This window comes from Lithobates pipiens, unplaced genomic scaffold, assembly GCF_037356315.1.
Source record: "Lithobates pipiens isolate NorthernLeopardFrog02 unplaced genomic scaffold, aLitPip1_a1.2 Scaffold_19, whole genome shotgun sequence".
Taxonomy (NCBI): domain Eukaryota; kingdom Metazoa; phylum Chordata; class Amphibia; order Anura; family Ranidae; genus Lithobates; species Lithobates pipiens.
In genome coordinates this window covers 171,627,710-171,648,285 of record NW_027507764.1, presented here as the reverse complement: position 1 = coordinate 171,648,285, position 20,576 = coordinate 171,627,710, and the positions used below count along the sequence as shown (strand labels likewise).

Genomic DNA, 20,576 nt, shown 5'->3' with positions numbered 1-20,576 from the left:
ATGTGATTGACAGCAGCACGAGCCAATGGCTGCGCTGCTTTCCATCCATTCCAGCCAATCAGCAGCCAGGCTGAACGGTGAAAAGGACGTCGGGGGACGAGCGCGGGACTTTCGAGGGGTGAGGTAAGTAAAACGGGGGGGCTGGGGGGGGCAGGCACTGTCAGATGTTTTTCACCTTAATGCATAGAATGCATTAAGGTGAGAAAACATTTACCTTTACAACCCCTTTAAGTACGTTTGTGATGTGGCCCTGGATACCCTTCCTCTGTTATCCAGGGCTTCAGTGTCAGCAGTGGTGCTGAGGCGCCTGATTTGGCTAAAATGCTGGTCGGCTGACCAGGCATCTAAAAAAAATAAAAAATAAAATAAAAGCCCTGACGGATTTACCCTTCCTTGGTGAATGGTTCTTTGGAGCCTCGTTGGATTACATCATTAAGAATGCCACAGAGTACCTTACTCCCTCAGGCCAGAAAGGCTAAGGAGCCACGCCGCAGGCAAGGGCCCTCATTTTCCGCTGCTTTTTGTCCGCCTGGGGCTTCGGCTAAACGCCCCCCAGCCTGACAGGATGATCTCTGAAGGACAAAAGGGTCCCTGGAACTGCAAGCCTGCGAGCAAAAGTGCTACCGCATGAAGGTTTGCCCCCGCCCGTCTCTCGGGTGGGGGGTTGCCTTCGGGAGTTTGCAGCCCGATGGGCCTCTTGGCTGTCCGACCAATGGGTCTGTGTACGGATTTCCTCTGGCTACAAGATACTTTCTCTCTTGGTCAGCAAACAGATTCTTCCCCTCCAGTATACCCTTACTCCCAGCTTGCCAGGAGGCCCTAATGGGGGACAGACCACCTGAGTCACGAGGTGATAGTACCTGTTCCGGAGCCGGAAAGATTCCAGGGGTTCTACTCCAAACTGTTTGTAGTCTCCAAAAAGGAAGGGGTACGTCCAATCTTGGACCTAAAAGCCCTCAATAGCTTTGTAAAAGTACAGAGGTTCAGAATGTAATCAGTTCGCTCAGTAGTCGCTACACCCCATCAAGGGGACTCCCTGGCTTTCTTGGACATCCAGGATGTGTACCTGCACATACCCATATGCCTACGGCATCAGAAGTTTCTGCGATTTGCAGTCGGGGAAGTCCACTACCAGTTTGTGGCTCTCCCTTTTGGCTTGGCATCAGCCCCCCAAGTCTTTACCAAGGTATTGGCTCCAGTTCTGACTGCGACAACGGGAGATCACGATCGTAGGTTACCTACACGATCTCATACTGAGAGCATCTTCCGCCTCAGAGTTAGAAGAGGATGTGGCGATCACCATGCAGACCCTGCAGGAATTTGTTGGTGATCGTACCGACTCGGCGCTTGGAGTACCTAGGCTTATTGCTGGACTCCAGGGAAGCGAGAGTGTTTCTTCCTTCAGACAAGCTGCAGACTCTCAGAGCCGATGTAAAACTGTTTATGAACCGCAGGTGGTCGTCGCTATGCTTCTGCATGAGAGTCCTGGGGCTCATGGTGGCCTCCTTTGAGGCTGTACTGTACACCCAGTTTCACACCAGAGTCTTGCAGAAGGAGATTTTTACGAAATGGGACAAATTTCAATTATCCATGGATTGGCAGATTCAGGTGAGCCAGTCAGTCAGGGACTCCCTGCTCTGGTGGTTGAGATCCCCGGCACTTCGGTCCATGAAGTCGTTCCTGCCTCTGAATTGGACAGTGATCACAATGGATGCCAGCCTGACCGGCTGGGGTGGAGTACTGGGAGTACAGTCGACCCAGGGCCTCTGGTCAGAGGAGGAATCCAAGTTACTGATCAATGTGCTCGAGCTACAAGTGATCAGGCTATGTCTCTGCACATGGTCAATAAGACTTTGAGGGCGTTTGATCAGGATGCAGTCAGACAACGCCACAGCGGTGGCATATGTCAATCGTCAAGGAGGAACAAGAAGCTTGGCCACCGCACGGAAGGTGGCTTACATCCTTCAGTGGGCAGAGTGACGTGTACCGGCCCTATCAACCATTTATATCTCTGGAGTAAGGAACTGGCAGGCGGACTACCTAAGTCGCCAGATGCTGGACCCAGGATAATGGGCGCTGCAAGTGGAGGTGTTCAGGCTACTGTGCCTATGTTGGAGTACACCAGACGAGGATCTTCTGCCCTCCCGTCTCAATCGGAAGGTGCCGAGATTCGTGTCCAGGACAAAAGATCCTTGGGCAGATGCGCTGGTGGCTCCGTGGGGTCAGTACCAACTGATCTATGCCTTTCCTCCGCTAAAGCTACTATGACGTCTGCGTCACAGAGTGGAGACCGAGGGGATTCCTGTAATTCTGATTGCCCCAGATTGGCTTCAGCGTCCCTGGTACGCCGACCTAGTGCGCCTAGTGGCGGACGCCCTCTGGCGACTGCCGTTACGAGAGGACATTCTGTCTCAAGGTCCGATTCTCCATCCTGCTTTACCATCGCTGGTTTTAATGGCATGGCTGTTGAGAGCCAGGTGCTAAGGAACCGGGGCCTCTCGGACTCAGTGATTCAAACTATGTTGAGAGCATGGAAATCTTCTCAGAAGATATATCATCGTACCTGGAAGGCCTACATCTCCATGTGTGAGGATAAAGGATGGCGTCCGCGCTCCTATTCTAGATATAGGATCCTGCTGTTTCTACAGCGTGGAGTAGACCAGAAATTGGCTTTAAGCACCATAAAAGGACAAATATCAGCCTTGGCTGTATTTTTTTTTCAGCTACCCCTGATGTCTCACTCCTTAGTGAGCACTTTTGTTCAGGGGGTCCGGCATGTAGTTCCTCCGGTGCGTCCACTTCTACCCCTGTGGGATCTGAACCTGGTGTTGTCGGCGATTCAGAAACCGCCGTTTGAAAATATCAGAGATTCCCCTGTTGACTCTTTCCCAGGAAGTGGTCTTTCTAGTGGCCATTACATCAGCCAGGAGGGTTTCGGAACTGGTGGCCTTGTCTTGCAAAGTCGCCTTATCTGGTTATCCATAAGGATAAGGAGGTGTTGCGTCCGCAACCTTCTTTTCTGCCGAAGGTGATTTCGGCGTTCCACATCAATGAAGACGTGTTACCATCTTTATGTTCTAAACCGACACATCCTAAGGAGGTGGCCCTCCACTCCCTGGAAGTGGTCCAGGCTCTAAGGGAATATCTGTCTGCCACGGCTCCCTTTCAGAAGTCAGACTGTTTGTTTTAGTAGCTGCTCTGAAAAAAGGCATGGAGGTCCTGTCGGCCACCATTTCCAGGTGGATCAGACAGATTGTGGTTCATGCCTACGCCTTGAAGGAGCAGGTGTCCCCCTTTCTGGTTACGACCCATTCCACCAGGGCAATTGGAACCTCTTGGGCCTTCCGACATCAAGCGACTGTCGCTCAAGTGTGTAAAGCGGCGACTTGGTCGTCTGTTCACACCTTTACAAAATTCTACAAGGTAGATGTCAGTGCATCGGCTAATGCCTGTTTTGGCCACAAAGTTTTGCAGGCGGCCGTGTAATTTGCAATTGCACTTCAATTTCTTCAGTTTTTTTTTTTTTTTTTTTTTACAAGAAACACAGTTACCTTAAGTAAATGCACTGTTGCCTTGTTACCACAAATTCTGATGCAGATAGATGAGGTGGTGACTCCCTGGTTAGGGAGCACTCTGTTTTGTGGGTGAAGTTCTTATACTGTTTCCCACACTCTATTTTGTGGGTGTAGCTTTTATGCTGTCCCCACATTCCTTTTGTGGGTCAAGTTTTTTTATGCTGTTTCCCACCCCTCGTTTTGACACTGGGGATGTCCCGATGGTCTAAGTAATGGAGTTGTGTCAGTGAGTGAACGTAGGAGAAAATAGGATTTTTGTACTCACCGTAAAATCCTTTTCTCTGTAGTTCACTGACTGACACAGCATCCTCCCCTACTATTTTTATGTTATACTGCTTGTTGACGTTGTTGTCGATGTCGATGCCTAGTTTTCTCCTGAAGGTGGTCTAACAACCCGATGGTCTAAGTAAAGGAGCTGCGTCAGTCAGTGAACTACAGAGAAAAGGATTTTACAGTGAGTACAAAAATCCTATTTTTTTTTTCTTTTTCTTTTTTGGGGGTATTTATTATAGAAAATAGTATAAAACATTTTATTTTCAAAATGCTCACTTATTTTTTGTTTATAGCGCAAACAATAAAAACCACAGAGGTGATCAAATACCACCAAAAGAAAGCTCTATTGGCGGGGAAAAAATGACATAAATTTTGTTTGGGTACAGTGTCGCACGACCGCGCAATTGTCAGTTAAAGCGACGCAGTACCGTATCGCAAAAAAAGGCCTGGTCATTAGGGGGAAATTCTTCGGGCCCTTAAGTGGTTAAAGCGGAACGTCGCCCAAAAGAAGCTTTCTGAGCAGAAGTTTTCACCCACTGCTTTGCCTGCAGCCTTCTGGGACCCATCAAAGGTTCCAGAAGGGCGCAGAACTATTCACAAAGTGCAAGGGGAAGCTGGCTGTGAAGCCCCAAGGAGTCACAGCCACTTCCCATACTAAATATGCTGGTGCTGGGTACCTGAAGACTGGTGAAAAAACAGCTCGGTGAGGACTGTGCTGGATTCTTGGGACAGGTAAGTGTTCTTTTGTTAAGTATTTGTAGCTGTTGAGTTAAATTTTTTTTATTCCTAGGGTATAAAGATCTTCTATAAGTTGTACTTTAAGTGATCTGTTTTCTGCCCCATTTGGTAAGCTGATCATCTAGCCAGTCTGTCATAAAGGTGGTATAGAAGCTACCAGTAGAAGTGCTTATTGTCAGAATCTGAAACCAGTGAAAAAACTAAAACAAATCACAGATCTCAGCATCAACAAAAAAGTGTATGGAGGGATTGCCCCCACTACACTATTGTATTCTGACAGGGGAAATTCCACCCCCATTAGATTACATTGATTGGAGCCATTCTTGCTGAAGCGGCCAACTCTTGGTACGCGTATACCCAGCTTTACACAGATGACCCATGCATTGTATACAGTGATAATAATCTAAATATTAAAACAGAATGTCTGGGCTTATACATCTGCATTGTGATTCATGAAATGTGGACATACTGCATTGTTGTTAACACATAATGTGATGCATTGTTGCTTTAGGAACCAGATGGAATTGGACACGTGCGTTAAACTCATTCTCTGAAGGGCCTGGGAGACCTGAACATCTCACAGAGCTGGAGGACCAAGACCCCGTAGAACTACCAAACCAGGTACTTTGATTTTCTGAAATATCTGTAAAAAAAATGCAAAAATGATGACCATACTGTACATAAGTAGCTTAACAATTCTAAATAATATACATATTTAAAAGGGAGGACCAGCTGAAAAATCTTTTTTAAAAGTCAGCAGCTACAAGCACTGTAGCTGCTGACTTTTAATAAGTGCACTTACCTGTCCAGGGTGGCCTCGATGTCGGCCGCCTGAGGCTGACCCGTCTCTCGGGTCCCGGCGCCGCCATTCTATCTAAGGGAAACAGGCAGTGGAGCTTTGCGGCTTCACTGCCAGTTTCCTATTGCGCATGCGCGAGTCGTGCAGCGCTTTGAGAATGGGGCGCGCAGTGTTCTGGGACACACACAGTTCCCAGAACACACCGCGCCCCATTCCCCAGAAGACAATGTGCGTAGGAGAAGACTAAAGACCAGCCAAGATCACAGCGGAGTAAGAAGAGGCAGATTAGGATGATCTGCCTAGCAACAGGCATTTCTGGTAAGTTTAAAAAAAATATATTTTTTTTCATTTTTTTTTCTAAAATATTTTTTGGAACATTTTAATGTAGTTTTGTTTGTTAGGGTGGCCCTCCACTTTAAATGAATGGATTTCTACTGGACAATTAGCAGACTAGTTTGGGGTATGAGGATAGAGGTATCCGTTAACCTCGCTTTCTGCAGCTGGTCTCCGAATAACCATTGTTGGTATAGTCTCACTTTACGTATTATCTGTAGAGCACAATTGAAGTGGTACTATGGGCTTTTCCAGTTCACAAGTCATTAACAGCCCCTAGATAGTTTGCAGTGTTTTTCCTAAAAGACCTAAAGAGCTTGAATCACTGTTTCCTTGAGTCCAAGCTCTCCTTGGAGTCTTCATCGGCTCTCCCTCGGGCACAGCTCTACCCTATCTAGGAAAGCATTTTCTGTGACCATGTTGGAATTTGAGTGAGATCTCCGCCATGTTAGCTGACTCAGAACACAGGGGTTGCAAGTGTACTTCCACATTCTCTTCCCCCAGAGTCCATCTCTGATTAGCTTACAGCTACGACTGCTTCTGTGCACTCAGCTGAGAATGATGAAGGGTATAATGTATCCTTTTTTAGGGCCGGTTCACACTGGTGCAACATATGCTCAGACTCGGGGTAGCACAGTGGTGTAGTGGTTAGCACTCTCACCTAGCAGTAAGAAGGGTCGCTGGTTTGAATCCCAACCATGACACTATCTGCCTGGAGTTTGCATTTTCTCCCTGTGCCTGCGTGGGTTTCCTCCGGGTACTCCGGTTTCCTCCCACTCTAAAGACATGCAGGTAGGTTAATTGGATTCTGTCCAAAAAATTGGCCTTAGTATATGAATGGGGACCTTGGATTGTGGGCTCCTTGAGGGTAGGGACTGATGTGAGTGTGTAATGTACAGGGATAGGGACAATTGTAGACACTCAGATTGAACTGGATGGACTGGTGTCTTTATTCAACCTTACTAACTATGTAACTTTGCGAGTACATGTCGCATGATGTGTGTAAATCAGTGGTTTCCTATGAGAGCCGTCTTAACTGGTCCGACACAAGTTGTCGGATTTTGAAAAAGGTTCCTGCGCTACTTTTCAGCCCATTGAATATCATTGAAGTTGTATCCAAGTCGTATGATCATCCTAACTGATCCAACTTGTGACATGCAACTTGTGCTCTTAGGATCCTGAAGGGGAACCCCATGCCAAAATTAAAAAAATAAACTCTAGGGTCCCCCCAAAAAGCATACCAGGCTTTTTGAGTCTGGTAAGAATCTTGAGAGGGAACCCCACGCCAAAATTAAAAGAAAAATGAGGTGCCGTCCACCCCCAAGACCATACCAGACCGTTCGTTCTGATATGGATTTTGAGGGGAACCCCACGCCAAAAAATAAACCGCACTGGGTCCCCCCCAAAATTCAAACCAGACCCTTATCAAAGCGCTCTCCTTGACCATACCAGGCCACATGCCCTCAACGTGGGGGGATGGGGGGGGGTGTATTGGGGCAGGGGAGCGCGGACAAGGGCCTTTTCCCAACAACCCTGGGTGGTGGTTGTAGGGAGCTTATCAGAATCTGGATGCCCCCTTTAACAAGATCCTAGCTCTCCCCCACTATGTGAAGGAGTATGAAGTACATTGTACCCCTACTCATTCACCCAAAAAAAGTGTCAAAAATAAAAACGTCCTTTATTAAAAATGAAAAATGTCCCCCGTCGTAGCTCAAACTTCTTTCTCCTATGATGTCTTCTCCCTCCCAGTTCTTCTCCCTCCGCTGTCTTCTTCTTCCTCTGGTTCTTCTCCCTCCATTGAAGTCTTCTCCTGACACTAGCTCCAGCGTCTGACATTTCTTATATAGCCATGGGGTGAGGCCATTCATTGACGTCTTCTGGAGACTCTGCCCCCTTGTGATGTCACCGACTCCATCATGCCTCGAGCGGTGACGTCACAAGGAGGAGGGGTCTCCGGATGAGGTAACTGGATGACCAAGCCCCATGGCTATATAAAAAATGGCAGACGCTGGAGTGAACACGAGAATGGGAGCTAGCAGAGGGAGAAGACACATTGGAGCTATGACGGGGGACAGTCTTCATTTTTAATAAAGGACTTTGTCAAAAACAAGTAAACTGTTTTTATTTTTAACACTTTTTTGGGTGAATGAGTAGGGGTACAATGTTGAGGCGAACCTCTGGTGGAATCGCCTAGGCCATCAGACTGGGAGTGGTTAGCTTCCAAAACTAGGTACCCATTCCCCCCCCCAAAAAATGACCAAAACTGTAGGGGGGTGGGAGGACATAAAGCAGGACTTCCCTTTTTAGTTTGAAGTTCTGCTTTAAAGATTGGAAGCCCTTTTCAAAGCCTTCTCCTCACGCTGGCCATATCCGATCCTGAAACCTGCAAAATCCACTTCCCATCGCACTTGGAAGGCTTATTTTGCATGGTGCAAGGTTTAGAAATTCTGTCTCAGGAGATAATCTGTGGGATGCAGCCTGACCTTCTAAAATCTGGTCTGAATTAATGTTTGGCCTTATGTACTTTCCCAGGGTTAGATCTTGGCTCTAATGATTCTCCTTAAAGACCACTTGACTGTTGAAAACCTTTGTACAAGGTGTTGCTCACATTATTCTGCAAAGAGAAGGAGGGAGGGGGGAGAGAGAGGCAGCAGGCAGCTAATAGTGCAGTGTGTAATTTATTAGGAATCAAGTGAAGTGTAAAAACAGTATAAGTTGCAATATAAGTAAGCACCACTGGAGTAGTCGAAGCACACTGGAGCCAAAGTAGCAATCAGAGCCACTGCTGATGCTTTTCAGTGAAATGTCAAGAGAGCTGTTGAGGTCACAGGAGCCTCAAAGAGATGCGTTTCAAAGGCAAAGTCCCACTGTCTTTCTCTGTCTTAAAGCAGCACTCTGGCCAAAATTTTTCAATGTCCTTGTTGCTGATCTCCTGCCTTCACCAACTTTGCCATCCATGTTCGTTCTTCTGAGCTCTGTGACACAGCAGGGATCTTACACTGTGTCAGGTATAGAATACGAGAATCCCCGCTCTGCTCAGAGATAGCAGACGGGGGGGGGGAGGCGGAGTGGAGATGCTCCTAGAATGTATTTAGCAGATTTAAAGGGTATCTATACGGATAATCCTCGCTCTGCACTGGTGGGACTGATATGAGGCCCTAACATTCGGCTCTGGTGGTCCCTGGCACGTTGCAATGGTTTGCATTTATATTAAAATGCTTTTTATTTATAAGGCTGTAACCTATCATATACCGTGTGTTATGTATGGCTTGCTGGCTGCAGAATGAGGCGTGTGCTTTATGTTGAAGTGGGCGAGTTCATATTTACATGTACAAGCCTAGTGTACCTTGTACATTCGCTCCCATCCCAAAGATTCATGGTAAATGTAGGCTGATAACAGTTAGAAGAGGATATGATGCAATCACTGTTCTAAGAGATCCTCCCTGCCAGAATACCAGCTGCATGTTTTGAATCACAAAACTGACTTCCTGAATATCCAATCAGTCATATCTCTTAAATCTTAAATGGTAAGAAATTTCACAAATGTAATAACTGTTTAGTATTTTGTGTGTGTGTCGGGGGGGTGGGGTAATAATGGCGGCTTTTTTGAGAATCCCAGACTTGTGCTTTATTTTATTTTATAATTAATGTTTATTAAAGAAAAGAGGCACGTACAATAGTATAGTAAGCAATACATAAACCAACATACATAGGGGGCAGTGGTATTACATCATTAGTTACCAAGGCTCAGAGCCACATACTGCCCTCGAGGGCATAGCTACTATAGGCAGTTTATAAACTGGAACCACAGTCAGGCCTGCAAAGATGCAGGATCAGGTAAACGGTACCACCGCCGCTGGGACCAGTCAAACTCTGCGGCAATAAAAAATACATACCACTCTTCTATTATTAAAGAGAGAATACCAGGGACAGAGATAGAGACTGAAAAGAGAAAGAGAAGCAAGGAAGCAAAAGACATAGAGAAGTGAGGGGGATGAGGAGGTGGGGGGGGGGGGGGGGAGGCAGGTCCACCTCTGATATCAGCCACAGAATTACACTAGAAACTTCAAAAGTTACAATCACATCACAATGGTTGAGACATTATGTCTGCATAATTAGAGGAGTATTTAAAGGCAACCCAACAGGCCCAGATCTTCGTTGCCAGTTCAGATTTACCACGGAGGGAGAGAGTCATGTCCTCCATGTAATAGGTGGTATCTACGTTGAGTAACCAACGTCGGAGCGTAGGGATCTTCCTCAGTTTCCAAAACTGTGGGATGAGGGTTTTCGCGGCATTAAGAAGGTGGGGTGTAATTGACCTCTTATAAGGGCCTGTTGGCTTCCCTGTGCAGTGAAACAGAACATACCACTGGTCGTTAGGGACCTCCCAGCCCTGGATCTCTTTAATCCAGTATAGAATCGCCAGCCAGAATGGGCGGATCCTTGGGCAATACCACCAAATATGAGCATGAGTAGCTTCCTCTCCGCACTCCCGCCAGCACAGTGGTGAGGACTGAGGAAAAAACCTGTGTAACACCACAGGCGTGTAGTGCCATCTGGTCAAAAGTTTATACGCCATTTCTGCCGCTTTAGAGGATCCGGAGGATGTATGTGCCAGGGTTAGAATTTGCGACGTCGGAGTCGGTGTAAGATCCGTGTGCAGTTCCCTTTCCCAGTATCGTAGAAATGCAGGAGTGCCAGTAGAAGTGAGGGACAGCAGAGCTTGATAAAAGAACGAGACCGGCCTCTCAATTGGGCTGGTGTCGACAAATGCGGTTTCCACAGGTGTAAGCTCCGCCAAGGAGCGTAAGGGTTTAGGGAGCAAGCGAACAAAGTCCAGCAGTTGATGGTGTTTCCAACGGTCTATATATGATATGGGGGAGTCACCCAGAATGGAAGAAAGTGACACAACGCCGGAGGGGCCGGCTACTTGATGCAGGTAGATGTTATTGCCCAGCCACCAGGGATGAGTTTGGGGGTCTATATTACCAGGCGGGAAGAAATTGTGTCCCACCAAAGGCATCGGGGGAGTTATACGCCCAGCCATGAGTCCTACAGATAGAGTCCCAGACCACAAAGGATGAATGCGTTAGCGGAGACGTAGTAGGCAAGAGAGTCCGGAATTTCCTCGGGATCCACATCATCGTGGAAAGTTCAGCACCACACAGGTCCGATTCTAAAATAACCCAAAGTTTCGTATTTTTGCAATATTTCAAATCAGAGAGCCTAGTCAGCACAATGGATCTATAATACAGCTTAAAATCTGGCACTGCTAAGCCCCCCTTGCATTTAGGGCGAGAGAGGAGAGACCTAGGCAGTCGGGGACATTTCCTGTGCCATATATATCGATATACCATAGATGTCAAAGTAGTAAAGAAACCCACCGGTATTCCAAACGGGACCATCTGAAGCATGAAGAGCACCCTGGGCAGCAAATTCATCTTAACCAGCCCAATTCTGCCCAACCAAGAATGCCGTAGCTGGGACCACTTCTGGATATCTGACCTAAGTGTGTTAAGCAGGGGTATAAAGTTAGCACGGAAAAGGGACGACAGGGAGGGCGTGAGTTGAATACCTAAATATTTCATGGAGCTCATCTGCCAAGTAAAGGGAAAGTTCCGTTTCAGGTGAGACACCTGTCTGGCGGGGACAGAGATGTTTAACAGTTCCGATTTGGACATATTGATTTTAAAATTCGAGACCAGGCCATATGCCGAGAACTCAGACATGAGGTTGGGGAGGGTGATCAATGGTTGTTGTACATAAAACAATATATCATCAGCGTATGCTGCGTATTTGTGCTCCGTCTTGCCTACCACTATGCCATGTATATTCGGGTTGTGCCTGATGAGAGAGAGGAAGGGTTCCAGGGAGATCGCAAACAGAATTGGCGAGAGTGGGCATCCCTGGCGGGTGCCATTGTATAAGGTAAAGGGGTCACTAAGGGTGCCATTAATCCGTATTTGAGCAGTGGGGTGTTGGTACAACGCCGATATTTTAGAGCGCAGAGAGGGGCCAATACCTAGGTGCGTCAGCGTAGCCATAAGATAGTCCCAGTCCACCCTGTCAAACGCTTTCTCAGCATCCGTGGAGAGTAACAGGGTGGGCTGGGAAGTCCGCCGCACATACGCCATCAGTGAAAGTGTGCGAAGAGAGTTATCCCGCGCTTCCCTCCCAGGGATGAACCCCGTCTGGTCCCGCGAGATCCAATGAGGTATCAAGGGGAGCAGCCGGTTCGCTATGGCTTTAGCATAAATCTTTGCGTCGATGTTCAAGAGCGAGATAGGACGGTAGCTCGCGCAATCACTGGGGTCTTTGCCCGCCTTGGGTAGAACCGTGATGTGGGCATGAGTGGTTTCCGAACGAAGGCCTCCGCCAGTCGAGGTCACGTTAGCGTAATCGGTTAAGTAAGGGAGTAATATGTCTGCGTACGCTCGATAATAGGACACCGTGAGGCCGTCAGGACCCGGGGCTTTACCACAGGCCATACTCTTCATGGCGCCCAGAAGCTCCGTTGCCGTAAACTCACTCTCCAAGGAAGCCAGGACCTCCGCGGAGAGCGTGGGGAGGGCGGCACGGGCCAGATAGTCCCGAATAAAGCGTCCCCGTGTATCTCCATCGCGGACGTCCTGGTGCACCTGATACAGCCGTTGATAAAAGTCCCGAAACGTACGGGCTATGCGGGGGGTGTCGAACACCAGGGCTCCCGAGGGGGTCTTAACTTTAGCAATGAACGCCGCGTTCTTACGCTGTCGCACCGAGTTGGCCAATAACCTACTGGGTTTATCCCCCCACTCATAAAATCGGTGAGCCACCAACCTGAGAACGTCGCTTTTGGTCCAGTTGAAGAAGGGACTTTAGGGTCTCCCGCTTCTCCGTCAGGGCATGGAAAAGGGCCGGGTCTGGTTCAGTTTATGTTGGCGCTCCAAGCTTGCTATGTCACGCAGCAAGGTGGATTGGTGTAGCATGCGCTCCCTCTTTTTCCTAGATCCCAATTCCATCAACCTACCCCTAATGTACACCTTGTGGGCCTCCCACAACACTCCCGGTGAGACGTCAGGGCTCACATTAGTCTTAAAATAAAACTCTAAATGGTCACCCATCACCTTTTTACCCGCCTCCTCGGCTATCAGATCCTCATTCAATTTCCAGTTAGTGGACTTCAGGGGTATGGACTCTACTTTAATGGTTAACGAGATCGGTGCGTGATCTGACAGGGGAGAGGAGTCAATGCTTGACTTTACGATAATCGGTAGGTGTTGATGATCAATGAAGCACAGATCAATTCTGGAATACGTTTGGTGTACGGAAGAATAGTAGGTAAAGTCCCATTCCCGCGGGTGAGCGATTCTCCAGACATCCATCAACTGCATGTCATGGAGACGTGAGCGAATAAACCTCAATCCTCTGCTGGATAAAGAGGAGCCAACCCTTGAGGTGTCCAGAGTAGGTTCCAGCGGAACATTAAAGTCGCCCGCCAGTAAGATGCATCCACGTGCAAAACTCCGCAAGGAGCTGAGTGTGGAGGCAAGAAAACTCGCCTGATTCTTATTAGGGGAATACAAGGTGGCTAGAGTACACTGCATGCTGCCCAGGGTGCCCCGGAGAAACAGAAAACGCCCCGCAGGGTCGCTTAGCATATCGTCAAGTGTGAACGCGGTTCCCCCACGAATCCCAATGGCCACACCCTTTGCTTTAGGAATGTCGGAGAGGCTGTAGTACCATGTGGGGTACTTCGGTGAGTGTAGCCTAACTAGGGTCGTATGTGTGAGGTGGGTCTCCTGAAGGAAGACCACATCCCCCCGCAAGCGACCCAGCTCTCTATATAAATTGTCTCTTCCCCGGGGCGTGAAGGCCCCGCACATTAAAAGATACAAGGTTTACAGTGGCCATTAGGTCTCAGGAGGAGGAACCGCGAACACCAAAACACTATAATTGCCACACAGAGGCGGACCGCCGCCAAAGGGGGGGGAGGGGGACGGAGAAGGAGAAGGAGGTAGACCAGAGGGGGGAACGGGAGAAGAAAAGGAAAGGATAGAGAAGCAAGAGAAGAAAAGACCCCACCGTAGTGGGGAAAACAAAATAAACCAGAAAAACGCTGTCTGACAACAGCTAGTAGTGCACGCATTGCCATGCCGTGCGCGAGCAGGCCACATGTCCGCCACAGGGCCCCCGCTCCCCCCACCCCAACAGGGGCACGGACACCGGGGCCCCGCGCCGGGCAGCCCCCGCTCAAAAAGGGGGAGACGGGACTCGGGCAACTGGGCGCAAACCACACCTTGAAGGTCCGAAGCAGCACCCAGCAGCCCGGTGCCGACACCAAAACATAAAAACAGAGAAATCACATCATCCAGTACGTAGTAAAGAATACCCAACTAGGGCGGTAAAACATATAGGGGGGATACCGCAATCCATTCAGATGCAAAAAGCAAGGGAAGGGAGAGGGAAAAATAAAACGCCATTAAATAAAACATATGTAAAACACAGACAACACAAACAGTTGACCCAGAACTAAAGAACAACTAGCAATGTCCACTGTCAGGTAGGAGCCCCCATTGAGGCGCCAAGGTGTGGGCCAAACAGCTAAAAACGTCCCACCCATGTTCCCGTAAGGACCAGAAGCCACCAGAAACAGTTCGCGGCCATGTACAACCAAGGTGGGGAAAACCTCACAACCTTGCGTAGGCGGTATACCCCGCGAGTACAGCTCATCATCCAGAACAGGGAAGTAAGCGGCAGTGCAGTGTGCTGGTTCAAGGGCGGTAATCCGGTGCTGAAGTGCGACGGGCACGGCCCACCTTCTGCCAACCCTGGTCGGCCCCAGTGGGCATGGGCGGGATGCCATCCTGCCAGCCAGGCAGTTCCGGGAGATTGACATTCATATCAGAGCAGAATCTGGGCAGGTCCTCCGGGAAGCGGAGTATCGCGGTCTTGCCATCCCTAGAAGCAATCAGGGCTGCAGGGAAGCCCCATTTATATTTAATGGACGCCGCCCGAAGTAGTTCCGTGAGGGGGCGCAGAGCCCTGCGTCGATCCAAGGTTTCCTTCGCCAGATCCGGAAAAAAGGATAACATCGCCCCATCAAAGTCAAAAGGTGTAGCGCCCCTAGCCTTCTGCATAATCGGCTCCTTGTCGGGGTAATGATGGACCCGGCAGATGACGTCCCGTGGGAGGTCCGTAGTAATGTTGCGAGGTCGAAGCGCCCTATGCACCCGATCAATCTTTAAGGGGGCATCAGCTGCTCGGCCCAGAAGGCTGTTGAAAATGCCTCTGACGGACGGTAAAAGGTCGTCGTCCCCAGTCGCTTCGGGTAGACCCCGGATCCGAACGTTATTACGTCTGTTACGATTCTCTTGGTCTTCGAGCTTGTAAACGGTCGTACGATGAGCAATGGCAAGTTGACGTGTAGTCTCCTGCAATGACCGAATAGCGTTCGCATGTCGATCTAGGCGTTGTTCCGATTCTTCGACTCGTAACACTTGAGAGAGATCCGATCGAACTGCGGAGACCTCCTTCTTAATGACCCGCTCGAGGTTCAGCAACATAGAGGCCAGGTCAGAGGTAGTAGGCAGGCCGCTCACCTTCGACGCCGCTACGGCGGAAGGATGCAGGTCCACTTCATCGCCTGAGCCCGCCGAAGACTCAGGCGAGTGCGATCTCCGGTCCGGCACCTCGCGGGAGGCGAGATCTACTCCACCACGCGGCCTGCGGCCTAGGTCATCCTGCTCCTCAGCATCGTCCGGTTCCACGGAGAGGAACCGCTTAATCGACCCCGTCGAGGCACCTTTCTTGGGGAGAGACTTGCCCGTCCGCCGGCCCATCGTCAGGCCGGGAAGAGAAGGTAATATTGGATGATTTTAGATTTTAGCGGCCCCGGAGCTCACAGAGCACACGTCCGCTCTAGTGCATCGCCAGGCCACGCCCCCCCCAGACTTGTGCTTTAACCTGTTAAAGTTAAAAAAAAGAGCATATATGCCGAAGCATGGGGGCAGCAGGGGTGGAGGAGCGATTTGCTCTTAACTTTTGGGGCGGATGCCCCCATGGTTCGGCCTATATTTTTTAGGCCATTCAGTTGCAGCACTGATTTATTTATCTTGACAACAACAGCGTTTGCTCCCATGATACATAAAGCCGTGACTCCAGTGCTTTAGGAGGTGATTTTACTACCACAGTTAAAAACAAAATGTTGCATGTATGCCCATCATTATAAGTGGGTGGATGAAGGGAGGTGTTCTAATTGTGGGCATACCCACCTATCAATCTCTTTTTTTCTTTTTCAATCAGCCCACAGGCTACATGAAAAAAAGATAAAAAGATTACAATATATGCCCAACAAGGACCAGCAACATACTGGTATCTTGCTGGACTTTGAGTGGTTATACCGGAATGATGCTCATCTTTAGGGGTGCAACGGATCAAAAAAACTCACGGATCGGATCGTTCCCTGGATCAGAGTCATGGATCGGATCATTTTTCGGATCAGCAAATAATAATTTCATTTGCAAAAACCTGTGAAAATTCCACCACCATATAGTCCCCACTGTAATATCCACAATTTCCCCCACTGTAATATCGGCTGGGTATGGCTGGGTATCGTAGAGTATTGGCAGGGTATCGGAGTATTGGCAAGCAGGGTATCGCTGAGTATTGTAAAGATAAGAGAGAGAGGCGCCTCTGAGTGTAGACTGTAAAATTCTTATTTAATGCACAGGTGGTTAAAAACACTCACATTAGGTAGTATATTAACAGGCAATGTAAAGATTCCAAACCGGAGGGAGAACCTCGATGTGTCATCTGTATCCCTTGCGCTGGGGGAGTCCTGTTGGCGTGTGTCCGCTCCTGGGGGCTGTATTAGATGTGCAGAGCCGGCCGATGTAGAGCCGTGAGCGTTAGTCCGAGGCGTGGAACGCACGAGGAACTACAGGCGATGGGAGATGACGTCACAGGGCATGCAACGCGTTTCCTGAGCTGGCAAAACCGTGTATGACAGGACGGCTGCGCTCCTTTATCAAGCTCTTTGCCAGCTCAGGAAACGCGTTGCATGCCCTGTGACGTCATCTCCCATCGCCTGGAGTTCCTCGTGCGTTCCACGCCTCGGACTAACGCTCACGGCTCTACATCGGCCGGCTCTGCACATCTAATACAGCCCCCAGGAGCGGACACACGCCAACAGGACTCCCCCAGCGCAAGGGATACAGATGACACATCGAGGTTCTCCCTCTGGTTTGCAATCTTTACATTGCCTGTTGATATACTACCTAATGTGAGTGTTTTTAACCACCTGTGCATTAAATAAGAATTTTAAAGTCTACACTCAGAGGCGCCTCTCTCTCTTATCTTTACAGTACTAATTGGGAACCTGTTTCAGTTTCCACTGGATGGCTGCCGTGTTTGGACCGTACTTTTACCCCCCTGAGAGTTTTTACCCCCCCGAGAGTGATTAACCCCTTCCCTGTCGGATTTTAGTCCTAGTTAAGGAAGGGATCCTCTCCTTACTTCCGCCCCTTTCACTCCCATCCCCCCCATCCCTTTCCATTCCCCCTTTTGTGCTGATTGCACCTATAGCATTATTACTTGCTGCATTATTATTATGCCTTTTAAATATGTTTTTTAAATATTGTGTTTATTAAGTGTTTTTCACTTCTTGAAAAATAGTGATAGGCGGGTGGGTGTTTTTATGAGCGCCATAATACTTGTATATATATCGCAGAGTATTGGCAGGCAGGGTATCGCAGAGTATTGGCAGGCAGGGTATCGCAGAGTATTGGCAGGCAGGGTATCGCTGAGTATTGCTAGAGTATTGCTGGGTACTGCAGGGTATGCAGGGATGGCTGCTTCCATCTCTGGATCTCTCCCCTCCACTGTACAGATTAGTACAGAGAGGGAAAAGAGTAACCGTCGAAGCGATCACAGTGTAAACAGCCTGGGTGTAGAAAGATGGCTGCCGCTTGGCCGAAGCCGCGGCCTTTCCTATGGCCGAGACCGTGAAGCGCTCCGCGGATCGCGGCATGTGCCGATCCGAGCGGGGTGACCGTTCGGATCACGGATCAGTGACGATCCGTTGCACCCCTACTCATCTTGGTATCATTCTTTTCAGCCAGCGGCCGGTGTCCTATCGTATAAGGTCCTCCATCCGATAGTGTCCGCTGTGTACTGCGCATGTGCAGTTCACAGCAACACAGATTCCGAAAATTGCCAAGGATGAACGGCGCCTGCGCCGTGAATCCAGGTTCTATCCCCACTATCCAAGTGGACATAGAGTAGGAATATAAAAGAGCCGAGCGCAGCTCGCCCGCATGAGGCCCTCTAATATTCACAACCCTATGTCCGCTTGGATGGTGGGGCTACCACCTCCACTCACGGCGCAGGCGCCGTTCAGCTTCGGAGATTTTCCAAAGCTTCGACTGCTCCGTACTGCGCATGCGCAGAACGGGGCGAACACTATATCATGGCCGGACACTATATGGCAGAACACCGGCTTTCATGTAAAAGCAATCCTAGTGGCTAATTAGCCTCCAGACTGCTTTTACAAGCAGTGGGAGGGAAATGCATACTGGTATCTTGCTGGACTTTGGTTATACCAGAATGATGCTCATCTTGGTATCATTCTTTTCAGCCAGCGGCCGGCTTTCATGTCAAAGCAATGATGGTGGCTAATTGGGCCCCCCCCCCCCCCCCAACCGTCTTCCCATCTTCCATGTTTTTCTCTGGCTCTCCTGTCCCAACAGGGAACCTGAGAATGTAACCGGTGGTTCCGCCAGCTGACCATAGAGCCGATCAGAGACCAGAACGGCTCCAATCATCTCATGACGTAGATTTCGCTGGATGTAAATAGCGACATTGGGAAAGCATTTTATCACACCGAACTTGATCAGTGGTCAGATGCTTTGAGGGCAGAGGAGAGATCTAGGGCCTAGATCCCACTTTTTTCAAAAAAAAAGAGTACCTGTCACTACCTATTGCTATCTCAGGGGATATTTACATTCCCTGAGATAACAATAAAAATGATAAAAAAAGAAATGGAAGGAACAGTTTACAAAAGCAAAAAAATAAATAATAAAAAAAAAAAGCACACCTGTCACCCCTGCAAGCATCGGTTTGGCATTATATGTAAACGGCAATTGCACCATGCATGTGAGGTATCGCCACGAAGGTCAGATCGAGAGCAGTAATTTTAGCAGTAGACCTCCTCTGTAAATCTAAAGTAGTAACCTGTAAAGGCTTTTAAAAATGTATGTAGTTTGTGCGCAACCGGGCTACAGATGCCTTTGTCACAGTGTGCCATGGCCAGCAGCCACCCTGTACTGATCGGAGAGTGGGTCTGCGATGGGATGTACCCAGCTTGTTCAGATGGTAAGTACAGCCTCGGCAGGGTTGAGCAGCTGAGAATTCCGAGTACAGACTCGGTCAGGGTGGTGAGTCCTGCAGTGGGGGCCCCTCAGCCTGCAGCAGCTAGGAGGGCGGGACTATACACCTGTCCCAAGTCCCCAACAGGTGGCAGACAGGGTGGGTCAGCATGGCTTCAGAAACTGGTGTTTCTTCCCCCGAACTCCCGGAAATTGCAACCGGCTCGTCTGCAAACAGTGCAGTGCCTTTGGACGTTTTTTCAACAGTCCTTAACACGTTCGTTGCCAGGATGGAGGCGGTGCATGGGCGCAAAGGTGGTAAAAAGCGGCCCCTGCCCCCATCCTCAGGGGAGAGCTCTGACGCAGACTCGGGCCCCGCTGAGACTGGTGGCCCCATCTTTGTCATTTCAGACGCTGACCAGGACCGATCAGACAGCAAAGATCATTACCCGTCCGGCGACCAAGCGCTAGTTGGAGCACTTATCAAAGCTGTGCTTGATACCCTGAAGATTCAGGATACAGCAGATCCCTCTACTGATGTAGCGGTCCCTTTTGGGTCCCGTAAAGCCAGCCCATTCACCTAAGGTGTTCCCGTATCTGACTTATTTTGATAAGTTAATTTACAAGGAATGGGGTCGACCGCAACTGACCTTTTTCGGTCCCCAAATACATGGGGGTGCGTTACCCCTTTGAGGAGAGCCTTCTCAAAAAGGGGTTGGCTCCTCTGGTCGTGGACCCCCAGTATCCAGGTTAAATAAAGTAACCACGATCCCGGTAAAGGGGACTCCTGCATTTAAGGATCCCACGGACAGGAAGGCTGAGACAGTGGCTTGTTCCTCGTTTACGGTTGTGGGGTTAACCATGCAACCAGTACTGGCATCCGCACTTGTGTCGCAGACACTGAGTGGGCTAAACTGTTGCACCACGAATTGGGAGAGCTACGGGCTTCTCCTGTCTGCGTGGAACTAGCAGACCAAGTAGTGCAAGGCCTTAAGTACGTTTGTGATGCGGCCCTGGATACCCTCCCTCTGTTATCCAGGGCTTCAGTGTCAGCAGTGGTGCTGTGGCGCCTGATTTGGCTAAACTGCTGTTCTGCAGACCAGGCATCTAAAAAAGCCCTAACAGATCTACCCTTCCTTGGTGAGCAGCTCTTTGGAGCCCCGTTGGATGACATCATTAAGAATGCCACAGGTGGGAAAGAGTACTTTACTCCCACAGACCAGGAAGACTAAGGAGTCGCGTAGGCAAGGACCCTCATTTTCCGCTCATAAACGCCTTTTTTGTCTGCCCGGTTATTCGGCTAAATGCCCCCAGCCCGACAGGACAACCTCTGAGGGACAAAGTGTCCCTGGAACAGCAAGCCTAACAAGCCTGCAAGCAAAAGTGCTACCGCATGAAGGTTTACCCCCGTCAGTCTCACGGGTGGGGGGTCGCCTTCGGGAGTTTGCAGCCCAGTGGGCCTCTCGGCTGTCCGACCAATGGGTCTGTGAACTGATTTCCTCTAGGTACAAG

The 20,576-nt window shown here is 49.3% G+C and overlaps 1 protein-coding gene across 1 annotated transcript in view; it reads left to right on the top strand.

Moving 5' to 3' along the window:
- TOPAZ1 (testis and ovary specific TOPAZ 1) overlaps positions 1 to 20,576 on the top strand; it is a 594,775-nt gene that overhangs the window by 145,376 nt on the left and 428,823 nt on the right. The window contains exon 4 of the mRNA XM_077491472.1: positions 5,098 to 5,207. Coding sequence (XP_077347598.1) covers positions 5,098 to 5,207 — 110 coding nt within the window. The remainder of the gene's footprint in view (positions 1 to 5,097; positions 5,208 to 20,576) is intronic.